The sequence below is a fragment of the Protopterus annectens genome, chromosome 5.part0 (genome assembly GCF_019279795.1).
Source record: "Protopterus annectens isolate FY-2018-M chromosome 5.part0, PAN1.0, whole genome shotgun sequence".
Lineage (NCBI taxonomy): Eukaryota > Metazoa > Chordata > Ceratodontiformes > Protopteridae > Protopterus > Protopterus annectens.
The window spans coordinates 1871293027-1871308207 of record NC_056735.1 but is presented as its reverse complement, the minus strand read 5'-3'; the positions used below and the strand labels follow the sequence as shown (position 1 = coordinate 1871308207).

The 15181-nt window shown below is 41.0% G+C and overlaps 1 protein-coding gene across 1 annotated transcript in view; it reads left to right on the top strand.

Moving 5' to 3' along the window:
• Positions 1-15181, top strand: part of VWA8 (von Willebrand factor A domain containing 8) — a 3458065-nt gene that overhangs the window by 3309413 nt on the left and 133471 nt on the right. The window contains exon 41 of the mRNA XM_044071701.1: positions 7049-7174. Coding sequence (XP_043927636.1) covers positions 7049-7174 — 126 coding nt within the window. The remainder of the gene's footprint in view (positions 1-7048; positions 7175-15181) is intronic.

Genomic DNA, 15181 nt, shown 5'->3' with positions numbered 1-15181 from the left:
TATAGATCTGCAATCGTAGGACTGCATACATATATGCCAACCTCACACAACCCAAAGATGGTGAAAGTTTTGAAACATGAGGAGAATAACTCTAACATGACTTCCCTTCTAAGTCTGGCAGAAGCATATTGGTGTCAAGCAAGAATGGAAATCAAACCAAAAGTAGATAAAAATGAGGCAGCAACTGACTGTGCCAAAAAATAAAAGAAAGAATATACAGTGGATATAAAAAGTGTACACACCCCTATTAAAATCCCAGGCTTTTGTAATATATAAAAAATGAGACCACAATAAATCATTTCAAAACTTTTCTCACCTTTAATGTGACCTATAACCTGTACAATTCAATCGAAAAACAAACAAATCTTTTAGGGGGAAAAATATAAAAAAATAAAAAAATGTACAATAAGCTGGTTGCATAAGTGTGCACACCATTAAATTAATACTTTGTTGAAGCACCTTTTTGATTTAATTACAGCATTCAGTCTTCTTGGGTAGGAGTCTATCAGAATGGCACATCTTGACTTGGCAATATTTGTCCACTCTTCTTTGCAAAAGGTCTCCAAATCTGTCAGATTGTGAGGGCATTTCTTGTGCACAGCCCTCTTCAGGTCACCCCACAGATTTTCTATTGGATTTACATCTGGGCTCTGGCTGGGCCATTCCAAAACTTTAATTTCTTCTGGTGAAGCCTTTCTTTTGTTGATTTGGATGTATGTTTGAGGTCGTTGTCATGTTGAGAGGTGAAATTCCTCTTCATCTTCATCTTTCTAGCAGACACCTGACGGTTTTGGGCCAAAAGTGACTGGTATTTGGAAGTGTTCATAATTCCCTTCACCTTGCCTAAAGCCCCAGTTCCAGCTGAAGAAAAGCACCCCCAAAGCATGATACTGCCACCACCATGCTTCACCTTGGGGATGGTATTCTTTTAGTGATGCAAAGTGTTGTTTTTGCACCAAACACACCTTTTGGAATTGTGTTCAAAAAGTTCAACCTTGGTCTCATCAGACCATAACACATTTTCTCACATGCTTTTGGGAGATTTGATGTATTGTTTTGCAAATTTTAGCTGGGCCTAGATGTTTTTCTGTGAAGAAAAGGGTTCCCTCTTGTAACCCTACCCCATAGTCCAGACATATGGAGAATACAGGAGATTGTTGTCACATGTAGTACACAACCAGTACTTGCCAGAAATTCCTGCAGCTCCTTCTGTGTTGCTGTAGGTCTCTTGGCAGCCTCCCTGATCATTTTTTGTCTAGTCTTTTAAACAATTTTGGAGGGACATCCAGTTCTTTGCTGCATCGCTGTTGTCTCATATTTTCTCCACTTTTTGATGACTGTCTTCACTGTGTTCCATGGTATATCCAATGTTGTAGAATTTTTTTTGTACCCTTCTCCTGACTGATAACTTTCAACAATGAGATGCCTTTGATGCTTTGTAAGCACTCTGCAAACCATGGCTTTTGCTGTAGCAGGCAACTGAGTAAATGTCAGGAAAATCCTATTAGGACATCTGAACTTTATTTGTGGTTAATCAGAGTCTCTTTAATTGATGGCAGGTGTGTACCCAAGAAGACTGAATGCTGTAATTAAATCAAAAGGTGCTTCAACGAAATATTAGTTTAAGGTGTGCACACTTATACAACCAGCTTATTGTACATTTTTTATTTTTTCCCCTAACAGATTTGTTTGTTTTTCAATTGAATTGTACAGGTTATAGGTCACATTAAAGGTGGAAATAGTTTTGAAAATATTTATTGTGGTCTCATTTTTTTTATATCACAAAAACCTGGCATTTTAACAGGGGTGTGTACACTTTTTGTATCCACTGTAATGTGAAGGATCAGATGAGAAGGCAAGAAATGTGGAAAATGCATAACTATAGTTGCAAGTATAGAATTCCGCGGTGGTACAGCGGTAGTGTTGTTACCTCACAGCAAGAGGTTCTCCCATTCGATTCTCGGCATGGCTTGGGAGTGCCTTCTGTGTGGAGTCTGTATGCCCTCCCCGTGGTTGGGTAGCGTTCGAAAGACATTCATGCATAAATGGGCATGCCTTCGTTGAAGGTTGGGCATCGAGCTGGCACCTCAGCGTTTCGTAAAAATCTACTGCCAGTCATTAGCAGACCAGAGTTCTGCTGTGGCGACCCCTTACCGGGAAAAAGCTGAAAGACAAACAACAACTTAGTTGCAAGTATAGAAAACTCCTGGAAGAACCTTATGTTGATCAGGATCGAACGCAGGAATGGTTAAGGAGTGGCGAATTCAAACCTGAAGGTGAAAGTTTAATATTGGCGAGCCAAGATAGTGGTCTATGTATACACTAGTTTAAGATGTCCATTAAACATGTGGGAGAAACAGACAAATGTAAGTTTTGTAAAATAGAACTGGAAACATTCGTACACCTCATTGCTGGTTGTGACATACTAATGGTACAAGGATTGTATACTGAAAGGCATAATAATGTGGCAAGACTGTAGCACTGGGGTTTGTGCAAACATTATGATATTGAAGTGGCTGAAAAACACAGGAAACATGAGTCACAAAGCATCACAGAAAATGATGATGTCAACATCACATGGGATCACCCATTACCAATAGTTCAAAAGGCAGATGCAAGAAAACCAGATATAGTCGTCCATGAAAAGAAGACAAAAGTAGCACTGATCATTCAAATCACTACACCCAGTGACTACAGTGTCTTGTGTACAGAGAGACACAAAGTCATAAAATATCAGTATTTACAGGCAGAAACAAGAGCAATATGAAAGAAAGATACCCAGACAGTCCCAGTAGTAGTAGGAGCAACAGATCTTATAAAAAAGAATCTACAGTCATATTTAGATATGTTACCAACACATGTAACTCTACAAATTGCAGAAGGAGTCATTACTGGCACATTGCAGGTGCTGCGAAGAGCACTTCTGGCTGGCATCAAAGATTGAAACAATACTAATTTCATGAACATTAATCGTACTTTGACTTAAGAATGGGGTTCATTGCCATCATGGTTTTAGAAATCCAAAATACTTGGAGAAATTAAAAATGAGGAATTAACCCTTATGTCACCAGATGGGTAGACAGTTGGCTCACTGACAGAACACATATTGTCAAAGTTGGTGAATCCACCTCTACCAGTAGACATGTCATTAGTGGCATACTGCAAGGTTCTGTGATGGTTCCTTTACTGTTTTGGAATCTACTTCTTGGAAGTTCAGGCTAAATTAGAGAGCCTTTGGCTTACCAAGTTCGCTGATGATTGAAAATTGGGTGCAATCTTTGATTCCCCAAATGATGTTAAGTTATTACAGGAAGGGCTAACACAGAAAAATGACTGGTGCCAAAGCCAATGTCTAAAACGAAATGCAAAAAAGTGCATTATTAAACGCTTTGGCAAAGTAGAATTCCCAGCCAACTATAGTATTAACAACACCCCCCTAAGCTCAATCCCAGTGGTGCGAGACCTAGGAACACAGGTAGATAGCAATCTGAAATTTGACCACCAAGTTTCCTCTTTGGTAAGGAAAGCCTTCTATGTTGTGCACCTCATAAGTAAGGGCACCTCATCCAGGTCTAAGGAGGGTGTAGCCCCACTGTACTCGACCCTCATTAGACCACTAATTAGAGTACAGTGCTCCCTTTTGCATGTAACTCAACAGACACCTGCAGCAGCTGGAGAGACCACAGAGGTTCCTCACCAATAAAATACAGGGCCTCCAAACCATGACATACATGGACAGACTAAAAGCCCTGTCACTGTACTCTATATTGTGTAGGTTGCTGAGAGGAGAGTCGTGCTTGGCCTACAGGGCAGTCTTCAAACCTGCCTTGATGGAAATGCTTCACATACACAAATCTAACGGCAGAAGAGTTACTCACTCTAGGGATCTTAACCTAACCTGTAACATTAACAGAACATGCTGGAGAAACAAATATGTCTCCTGGAGACTGGCGCTCCATGGAGGAGAGCTCCCCACTGACACTATTCAAGTCTAACCTGGACAAATGGATAGGAGACTGCAAATTCACTGCATGGGTAGCACCCATGTCCCTCATGTGTTGACCATAGACTACCTCTGCAAAATACGTTCACTTAATAAGGACAGATGGGGCAAGTTGGGATTTACATGGCTAGACCTGTAAGGCCTCTAGGGCCACTAGCCTAGTAGCCTCCTATAAACCTATGAATAAGTTACGGTTGCAAGATGAAAGTCTGAAGACAATGACTGTAATCCTTCAACAATGACATATTTGTGTGAATAGGGGGAATATATACATCTTCTAATATTGTGATATATGTGAGTATTCTGCCCACCCTGAGCTATTATACCAGTCTTGGATTTAGAAATATCAGGGGGGTTGGTAGAGCACAACCTACCACATTTGAGAATACATGATAGCAAGATCACCATGCAGAAACACCTATGTATAGCAGCAAGTTCTGAAATTCACTTCAGATTTCCATTTGGGGGTAGTTGGCAGTATTAGGTGTTGCACTTCTATAGTTTTAACTATTTTTCTTATCCCTTCTAACACATGGCTCAGTAGTATTGAGAAATGAAACACACACAAGTGTGTGTGTGTGTGTGTGTGTGTGTGTGTGTGTGTGTGTGTGTGTGTGTGTGTGTGTGTGTGTGTGTGTGTGTGTGTGTGTGTGTATATATATATATATATATATATATATATATATATATATATATATATATATGGGTTCCTATGAGTTCATCGAAATGCCAAAACATCGACGCTCACTTCTTCGACACGAAAACATTGACTCTTCATATCATCGACAGTTCACGTAAGCGATCTTCCCCCTCTCAGGACCCATGGTAGCACTTGTGTGTGTATTGCGACGTAAATTACAACACTGTCAAGGGAAATTGTAGGTAGTGACTTGAACCATATGCGCTGTAGCAGACAAACAAGTGCTACCATGGGTCCTGAGAGGGGGAGGATCGCTTACGTGAACTGTCGATGATATGAAGAGTCGATGTTTTCGTGTCGAAGAAGTGAGCGTCGATGTTTTGGCATTTCGATGAACTCATAGGAACCCATATATATATAAAACTCCCAGCCCACACTCTTGTTTCCACCTCCCCCTTCCCTGTTTCTTACCTTAAGCCAATCCCAAAGTTAATAAATATTACATGTGGCAGGCACCATTTTATATTTTACACAGCCAGACTGGGTCTGAAGCACTAATAGCTCCCTTCCAATCAGTAGCTTAGAAAACCTTTATTACCTGATTTGGCTTACTAAGTCCCTTACTACCCATTAAAGAGTACCTCAGTGGAAAACTGCTCAAGAAAGCTTAATGCTTTACGTGTGAATTCTTGAATGCTAAATGTCTTACAGGGCATAAAACTGAAATTTACTCTCATAGCCATAAAACTATAAAACGTAACAAACACAATTCTTTAGATAAATTGTTATAAAAAGGAGGAGAGGAACCTAATAGAAAGTAAGAAAGAACCTACTTTTAGCTCCAGTGCACTCACGCAGTATACACAGACCCTTGCTACCTTGTGGTCTGGTTTGGCCCTGCTCCGCTTGCCTTCGCTGTCCTCGGGCTTGTTTCACACCCCACCCTGCCCCCAAATCTCACCCACCCCCAGTGGTGCTAAATTTATAGTGCTACAACCACACCCTCTCTTTCTTCAACCAGTCAGCTATATCCAAGTCATCAGTAGGCTCTCCAGTATTTAACCTTTCTATCCTTTCTTAAAAAGTTTAAACTGGGGACAAGTCATCCTAAATAATCCTAATGTTACTTGCAATTAAACCACTTAAAATACTACCATTTTACTCTCTGCTACTCTTTCTGCTTGCCCCATATCTTCTTACTGCCTATGAATAGAATACATACCCAGGTTTCCACTACCCAAAAGGCCAAACCTCCACTTTTATAGCTCCACACAAGCTTGAACACTTAATACATCCCCTCCCATCTAACTCCTTACTTACTAGGTATCAGCATCCCATTAGAACAAGATATGCCAACCCTAAAACCACAAGATACCAAAGTCTATTAATTAAAATCTGGAAGCTCACAATCAGATTACAGTGCAACTTGACAATGGTGGGAGATATCCACCCAAATCCTGGCCCATCCTCATCCACTGGCTCTAGGTCCTGTACTAACTGTCCCAGTACTACACAAATCTTAGACAAACCCCCAAACTCACTCTTGATCAGTCACCTAAATATCAGAAATGTATGCAATAAGATTCAACACCTACATGCCCTCTTAGATGCTCTTTCCCCAGACATACCATGTCTTACTGAAACCTGGCTAAAACCTTCTACTTCAAATAAAGAAGTTATACCACCAGGCTATAACATCCTAAGGCTTGATTGAACCAATAGGAAGGGAGGTGGGGTAGCTGTTCTGTACAAATCCATGCTTGAAGTGTCCAATAATGCCCTGAAAACATCCCTGTTTGGCAATGCTGAAATTCTTATCACTAAGCTCCACATTAATAAGAACAAATGTATAAATCTCGTCTGTGTCTATATTCCCCCAGGCAGTAACATAAATACTAAGGTGCTTCAACAAAGTATTAGTTTAAGGGTGTGCACACTTATGCAACCAGCTTATTGTGCATTTTTTTATTTTTTATACCACCCCCCTAACAGATTTGTTTGTTTTTCAATTGAATTGTACAGGTTATAGGTCACATTAAAGGTTGGAAAAGTTTTGAAATGATTTATTGTGGTCTCATTTTTTTTTATATCACAAAAAAATGACAATCACACACACACACACACACACATATATATCTATACATATGTGTGTATAAGTATATATATATATATATATATATATATATATATATATATATATATATATATATACACACACACACACACACACACACACACACACACACACACACACACACACACACACACACACACATACACATATACATACAGCATACTCTGGCTTCTGTAGTACCTGTTTTTGACCAGATGATCTAGAAGTAAGGCAAGCTTACTTTATGGCCATGGTAAGTTTTGCCTACAAATACATTTTTTTCTGTTTCTAGGCAAAAGGTAAGGAGAGACAGTGGCTGAGACATCAAGCTATTGGAGAGTTAGATGATGCCAAAATAATCGATGGACTGACAGGAGAAAAGGCAATCTATAAAAGGCGAGGAGAACATGAACCTGAGGTAGGTAATCATCCTGATTAAATGTAAAATTGCTTTTGATAGATACGGAATTATTGCTATATATATATATATATATATATATATATATATATATATATATATATATATATATATATATATATATATATATATATAGAGAGAGAGAGAGAGAGAGAGAGTTTTTTTTTTTTTTGGTTAACCTTTCTCGTTTACCTCAAGCCATTGTACAGTTTTATCACCTCCTACCGTACACAGTACTAACTGTTATTAACTATATAATAAGAAGATAGTCCATCGGATTGAGGATTATTTCACAGCAGAATCAATTAACAAAATTTATTTAAATTTGTAAAAGTTACAGCATATTGCAGATTATTACATAAATGAAACTGCTTTAAAATTGAGTTGTTTTTTAATTTAAGGGCTGCATTTACCTGTTCAAGGGCTAAATTCTGCTATTATAGTTCATATAAATATATATGTTTAGCAGAAGTAAGCTTGGACATCAAAACTTTGAGATTATTTATGTGGTTGTGCATGTGTGTGTGTGTGTGTGTGTGTGTGTGTGTGTGTGTGTGTGTGTGTCAATATTCAAACAGACAATAATGGATGCCCCTTGTTTTAGGTGATGCCTGGTTGTCAGACATTCCTGTCTGGAGCAGAAACAGTTACCAGCAAATATCCTAGACTTTTGGTTGCCTAAGTCTGAAGTGAGCCTAATCACCTGGCTTGTAGACCCTTGGCTGGTTTTCACAATGTGCACCTTATAGAGTGGCTTTCTGTCTGTTGGTAAACCATGCTTTATAATTCTATTGTAAAGGAAGGCACAGTAAACTCATGCTTGAAGTCTTGAAGTATCATTATTTTATTAAAATAAGATAGATAAGCATTGCCGCAACTGTTTAGTGTGCACACCATTGTGTTTTTTATAGCTAGAATTTACAGTTGTTATGATCCTAAAATCCACCTACTGGGGGAGTGTCTTGCTCCAAGTAAGAATGATTGACATTGACCATTCTGCACTGAGTTGTTTTTGGCGCCAAAAGTTTTTAAATTAAATGCAGAGATGTTTATTATTTATTAATTAAAATATGGTACAGTTTAAAATATTGTTAAACAATGTTTGTTTTCATTATTCTATGGTTTATCTCTGTTAAGAATTAATTGACTCTGTCAACACTTTCACTAATGCTTCATCAGGTCTGCCAAACTATTGGAAAGCATTTAGGCATTTGTGATTTAAGTAAGTTACTAGAAACAGTTGGTTGTGCAGGCATAAAAAAAGCTCTGCAGGCCACATGCAGTATATTGGTGTTATGTTGTCCTATCTTGCCTTCATTCTTACTGGTTGGGCTCGGAACCGATCCTCTGTTCCGATTTGGCCGCATTCTAAAGCTCAGAGTCTTCCACTTGGCTTGTGGCTGAACACCCTATCCCATGATGCACTGGTATGCTACCCCAGATCTCATTTGCCATGAAGTTGGAGGTCTCCATTTTGGCTCTGGCTAAGTCTACATTTTTTTCTTCGAATATTTCTCATTTTTAGAATTATTCCAGTAATATATAAATATATATATATATATATATATATATATATAAATATATATATATATATATATATGATACTGAATAGCTTATTCTAATTGGTAACTATTTCTATTATTTACCACTTGGTTGCTGTTTAAAATCCATTTTTGGCCGTCATTTCTCATTAGGCCTTCTCCCTATCCCATTTCTCAATTGTTTTAGTGTTTATCCGTAAAGGGTGACTTGTATTTCTGCTTGCTGGTATTATTTTTATGTTTTGTTCCCTGAGCTGTTGGTCTGTTTAAGTTAGAGGGCTACCCCTTTCCCTGTGTGTCTTATACTGGGTGTATCCATTTAACTTGGAGGAACTCCAGCCCAATTTAAGTTACAGAGCAGTCTTCCCCCCTTGTGCTTTTTTCTCTTGAGTGTGCTTTATATTTTTCTATTGTTATTGTGTGCTGTGCTTAGTCTTATATACTAGAGTTTTTTTCATATTCTGGTGGCTGTAGTTAGCTTTCTTAGTAAGTGTTGAACTTAATGTTTAGGTTTCCTTATTGTTGTGCTGTTTAGTAGATATAATTACAATAATGTCCAAGGAACAGAAAGAAGTTAAACTACCTGGTTTTAAAAAGTGTCAAAAATGTTCGCAGAAGATGTCTTTGATTGATGGGCGCACAATTTGTGTTTATTGTCTCGGTGCCATTGATTGATTGTTAGGGGGCTTCTAAAAGTGCCTTTCTCAGAACCTTTGGAAAGTCAGACAACCTCCAGCAAATCTCCACTTTCTAAACCTGACAAATCTAACAAAAGGTGTTCTTCATCCTCAGGCCATTCGGAGCCTGCCAAAAAAGTGTCCAGATCAACTCACTCAGATCTGAAGGAACATGTGTCGAGAAGTCTTCATCCTTGGCTCCTACGTCTCGGAACCGATTGAAAAACATTTTTGGAGCTGGTCTCCTGAATTGACACCAGTGTCCCTGACATAGATATCACACATACTACAAAGAGGTACCTCACTGACCCCTTTGCCTCAGTCCTCCAGAACCTTATCGGATGATGACGTGGATAGGGCGGTGTGAAGGCTACTGGAGTCAACGTCACTGGCCAAAATTCTTTCAGCTCCATCCCATTTGGACCTGGAGCCAGTAAAGATTTTTTCATCCACTATGAATCCTCCTCTGAGCCAACCTGGATCATCAGAGCAGGAATGTCTGCAACCGATCGTGATAGAACAATTGGTATCTAGACCCACAGTTGGAATTTCCGAAGCATCTTTTGCTCCAACTTCCTCGGTGACATCCGGGATGTCTAGGGGCCAAAGCTCTCCGGCTGGGTCCAGGGGCGGGACTCGGGTCCAACAGTTGTCGGGTGCTAGTTTAGCCCTCGGCACCTTGGCACAGGTGAGCTCGGTGCCTACATCAGCTTCGGAGCTGCCTCCCTTGGTTCAGGGAATTTCCTCTGCCTCTTTGGAGCTGGAGGGATCCTCGGGTCAGGGGAAAGGGGCTTTTGAGCTGATGAGGAATGTGCGGTCGTCCCATACAGCTCTACATGAAGGTTCTGACATCCACCCCCCCAAGGCACCAACTTCTGTCTCTGCACCAGCCCAACCACAGACCAGCAGAGATCCTTGGCCTCAGGATACCCCATCAGGTGAACTTCCCTTTTCTGAAACCTCTCCAGAATAACCTTCTGAAGAGGGCCCCGGAAGAGGCTTTGCAAGAGGAAGCATATTGACCCCCCTGGATGAGTCTCTTACATCTGACACTGACCTCGAGGAATCGGAAGGGTCCGCACTGTCACCCTCTGAGGATATCTCCTTTGCAGAGAGGTGGCTGGAAGTCCATCATCCCTTCTGAGGAGGAGTCAGTGTACCTGAAAGCCTACAGATCTCACCCTTCAGCCTCTTGGATATCTCCATCTTTCAATGAACTTTTGGAACTAGTCAGTTGGAAGGCGTGGGAGTCTCCTGACGTAGTGGAACCAGTCCCTTAGAGGCCTAACAAATTTATTACAGCCCAGATGACAAAAATTTTCTATCTGAGGGTGGTCCTGTGGATGCTGTTGTGTTGGCAGTAGCCTCCAAGAAGGAACTGGCCAAAACATCCTCATCTGTCCATCCATCTAACAAAGAATCCCATGCGATGGACAGATATAGGAAGCACATCTTTTCTTCAGCAACATTTGCTCTCAGATTGCTGAATTACTTGGCACACTTCACGAGACTACAGAGAGATCTCCTGAAAGAGTAGGAGATGCTTTTCAAGGTTCATTAGGTGCAGAGGTCTCAGATAAGGTGACCTCTCAGCTATCCACCTTAACCTCCATAGTGAACTCCTCCATGCGACTCATTTCATATGCAGCAAATGGAGCAAGTAGAGCAGCGGGTTTGGGAGTTTCCCTGAGCAGACACTCTTGGATGCGCTTGTGTAACTTTGAGGAACCTTTTAAGTCTACCTTTGTAAATGCCCCTTTCCATGGTACCTCACTCTTTGAACTGAAAGTCATACACACTCACCAGATGTGAGCAGGAAGGTAAATATGTCTCTGCCATTGAAGTGCATTTTTCTGTACCTTCAAGACCGTATCCTAAGGGTCCTGGGGGGTAGGTCCACCTACACATCAATGTCCTAGAGATGAGAGCTGTGCTCTTGGCATTGCAGGCACTTCAGAACTCTCTTCCACTAGGAACGATTGCAATACAGACAGACAACATGTCAGTGGTCTGGTACATATACAAGGAGGAACCAGGTCTTACCCCCCCCCTCCGTTTGTCGAGAGGCAATCAGAGTGTGGGAATGGGCAACATCTTCCCAATGCAGTGGCAATGCATATCCCAGGGAGATCCAACGTGATAGCAGACAGACTCAGCAGGGCAATACTCATGCCTCACAAGTGGTCCCTAAAGCAAGAGATAACGGTAAGGATTTTCCAAAAGTGGGCTAGCCTTGCTGCAACCTCTTTGCCACCCCTCTAAACATCAAATGCAGCAAATAATTTGCCCTAGTCCCCCCTCCGGGGGAGTCACCAAGGGATGCACTAGTGCATGATTGGCCCTTGGGACTTCTTTATGCCTTTCCCCCCTTCCCTCTAATACCCAGAGTTATCCAGAAAGCCAAATTCTTGGGAAGCAGGCTGATTTTCATTACCCCATACTGGCCTCATCAGATCTGGTTTCCCTTCCTATGATCTCATCTTCAGGAGGAACTGTGGATTCTGGACCCAGTTCTGGACCTTCTGACTCATTTGTTGGGAATGCACCACCCCTCCCTCCAGATCCTCAAGTTGACTGCTCCAGTTCCAAATATAGTCAGGTTTCCTACTCTCACACCAGCAGTAAAGCACATCCTTCTTTCCTCATAGAAGTCCTCTACCAGAAAATGATGTCTCAGTAAATGGAGTAGATTGTCTTATTGGGCTTCAGAAAGAACTCTTGACCCTTTTTCTGCATCTATTAGCTCTGTTTTGGATGTCTTGGCTGAATTGTTCCATAAAGGTTCCACTGCAGCTACTGTCAAGGGTCAATTGGCTGCAGTTTCCAGTTAAGTTATGTAACTCCAAATTTGATGTCCACAGATTATGCAGAGCTTTTCTGAAGGGCACCTGCTTATTAAGACCTCCCATCAAGGAACCTCTCCCACCTTGGGACGTAAATTGTGTAATATCTCGCCTGATCCTTCCTTTATTTGAGCCTGCATCAACATGTAACATCAAATTTTTATCATGGAAGACAGTTTTACTTATTGCTATCACATCTGCCAGAAGAGTTTCTGAGCTCCAACCTTTGTCAATCAGACCTCCTTATATGATTTTCCTTAAGGACAGGGTGTCTCTGCGAACTAATCCATCTTTGTGTGTGCTCGGAAGCTAATCCTAATCAGTCTATTGAGCTTCCATTTTTCCCCAATCATGGCAACAATGCAGAATACGCACTCCCATCAGTTGGTCGTACATAGACAACTTTGCCTCTGTTTAAACACAACTAAAGTTTTCAGGAAGTTTGATCAGCTCTTCATCTCCTGTTCAGAGGCTAGAAAAGGTGATCCTGTTTCAAAGGTCATGCTTTTGAGATGGCTTTCAAATTGTATCACATTTATATATACTTCTAAGAATAAACATCTCCCCTTTAGAATCAAAGGTCACTCCACAAGGGCGATTGCAACTTCATCTGCAGTTCAGGCTAGACTGCCACTAGATAATATTTGTGCTGCGGCTATGTGGGCCAGACCACACACCTTCATTACTCATTACAAGGTAGATATGGCCTCTAGGGTTAGGGCATCTTTTGGGTCCACTGTCTGAAAATTATACTCCCGTGAGCTGGCCAGGATATATGGTGCTAAGAATGCTGTCCCAACCAGTAAGAATAAAGGCAGGATAGGAGAACATAACATAAAGAAGTTATGTACTTACCATAACATTTCATGTTTGTTGTCCATCTTGCCTTCATTCTTACATCCCACCCTCCTTCCTCCAGCCTAGAGTTTCTGGAGGACTGAGAGGAATTTTTTTCCTTTTACCAAGGAAGTTTTCTGACTTTCACTCTCTCTCTGTAATGTTTTATAATGATGTACAAGTTGATACTTGCTATAAGTATCGGCAAACAAGACCTGAGGTACCACACCAGTGCATCATGGGATAGGTTGTTCAGCCACGAGCCAAGTGGAAGACTCTGAGCTTTATAATGCGGCCGAGTCAGGACCGAGGATCGGTTCCAAGCCCAACCAGTAAGAATGAGGGCAAGATGGACAGCAAACATGGAACATTATGGTAAGTACATAACTTCTTTTTAGGCTGCATCATAATTTTGTTGAGATCTGGGGAATGGACATTAATGGATTAGAAGTAATTACAGGTGATAGGAACCTACAATGGGAAGAAATCTACTTCACTTTTTGTATAGAAAAGAAACTTGTTCCCAGAGGATGTAAGATTCCAAAAAATAATTTCTGCAGTAGCATAGATAAGGACCTCACCAACAAATGGAACAGCATATTAAATGAATCTGGCCTTAAGCTTGTCAGGACTTTACTGTAGCATAACAAGAAAATCCAGTCTAGAATCACTGGTGAAATAACAGAACTAGAAACCACCTTTTCCAACTTGAACAGCCAATCACAACTCATCCAAGGGGTCCTCAACAGAACCAGAGAACTTGAAAACAAAATCAGAAGCAAATGGATCTATAAAATGAAAATGATCCACATTTCAACAAACAAAACCTGCAAGAAAAAAGCCTGAATACCACCAGCTACGTTGGGGAAAAAAACAGCAAGAACCAATACGCACATCACAAAGGTGAAGAAGAAGACTCATCAACAATCGGAGGAACAGGACTTTCCCAAGGTTCAAGGAACACCAGCACCAGATCTGAAGCACCCCTCGACATCAACACCCAAGGACCTCACCAAGAGAATCCCATCCTGTCGTCAAGCCCAAGACCTTCATATGGCAACCCAGAATACTGGAAACCCCACGAAGTATTCCACACCAGAGAGGACTTGGCAGGGGAAGAAAGACCTAAAACACGTTTGGCAACCACACATGAATCTGAAAAACAAGCAAAATTGAAAGAACGAGGACAATATCCTCAACTAAACACCATCTGAAACCACACACCACTAAACCACTAAACAAAGCTGAGAGACGTGTCCTCAGAAAAGGACTCAGTTTTATACCTCATCAAAGAAGCAACCTCATACAAACCATCATTGACCTGAAGATGTTCACAAGGACACTAAAACTCAAGATACATTTTGAAAACAAGAAAACAGGTGAACCCAGTACAACAGACACAGTCCCATCCATAAACCGCCTTCACACCCAACCATCACAGCATTTGGCAAGCACTGCAAAGTGGACATATGCAAAATCCTTTAACAACTACCCAACATAAATTTTGCAACATCAGCAGTTGTGAACTCTTGGCCCTCAAGAACCTCAGCAAGGACAAAACTAGAAGAGTCATGAAAGCGGACAAAGGCAGTGGAATTTTAGTCATCTGCACACAAACGTATAACAACAAAATCATAGGGATGGTAAAAAAAGCAGCATACTATGAAACTGTCAATTACAGGCAAAGTAAAGCTTGCCTATGAGAACCTCTTGACAGCAGTCACTAATCTCCATAAAGAAAGACTCATTATCAACAGTCTGAGGGAGCTCCTTAGTCTTCCACCCCAGGATACTCAACTTTTTTGGGATTCCCAAACCCCCTCAGAAATGCACTGGATCCTCCTTACAGACCAGTTATAGGTAGTGGGGGAAGCATTACTGAACCCTTATCCATCTATCTGGAGGTACAACTTAGACCCCTACCTGAAAACAAGTAATTTATTCTAGACATTGTGGACCTCCATAAAAAGGTTATAAACATTTCAGTAGAAAAATAAGCATGGGTAGTCACAATATATGTTCAGGCCCCTCTATACAGTCCCACCCCATGGCTGCTGTATTAGGGCCATCATTGAGGCCTGCCAGAAAGAATGGGACGCATTCCCAGAA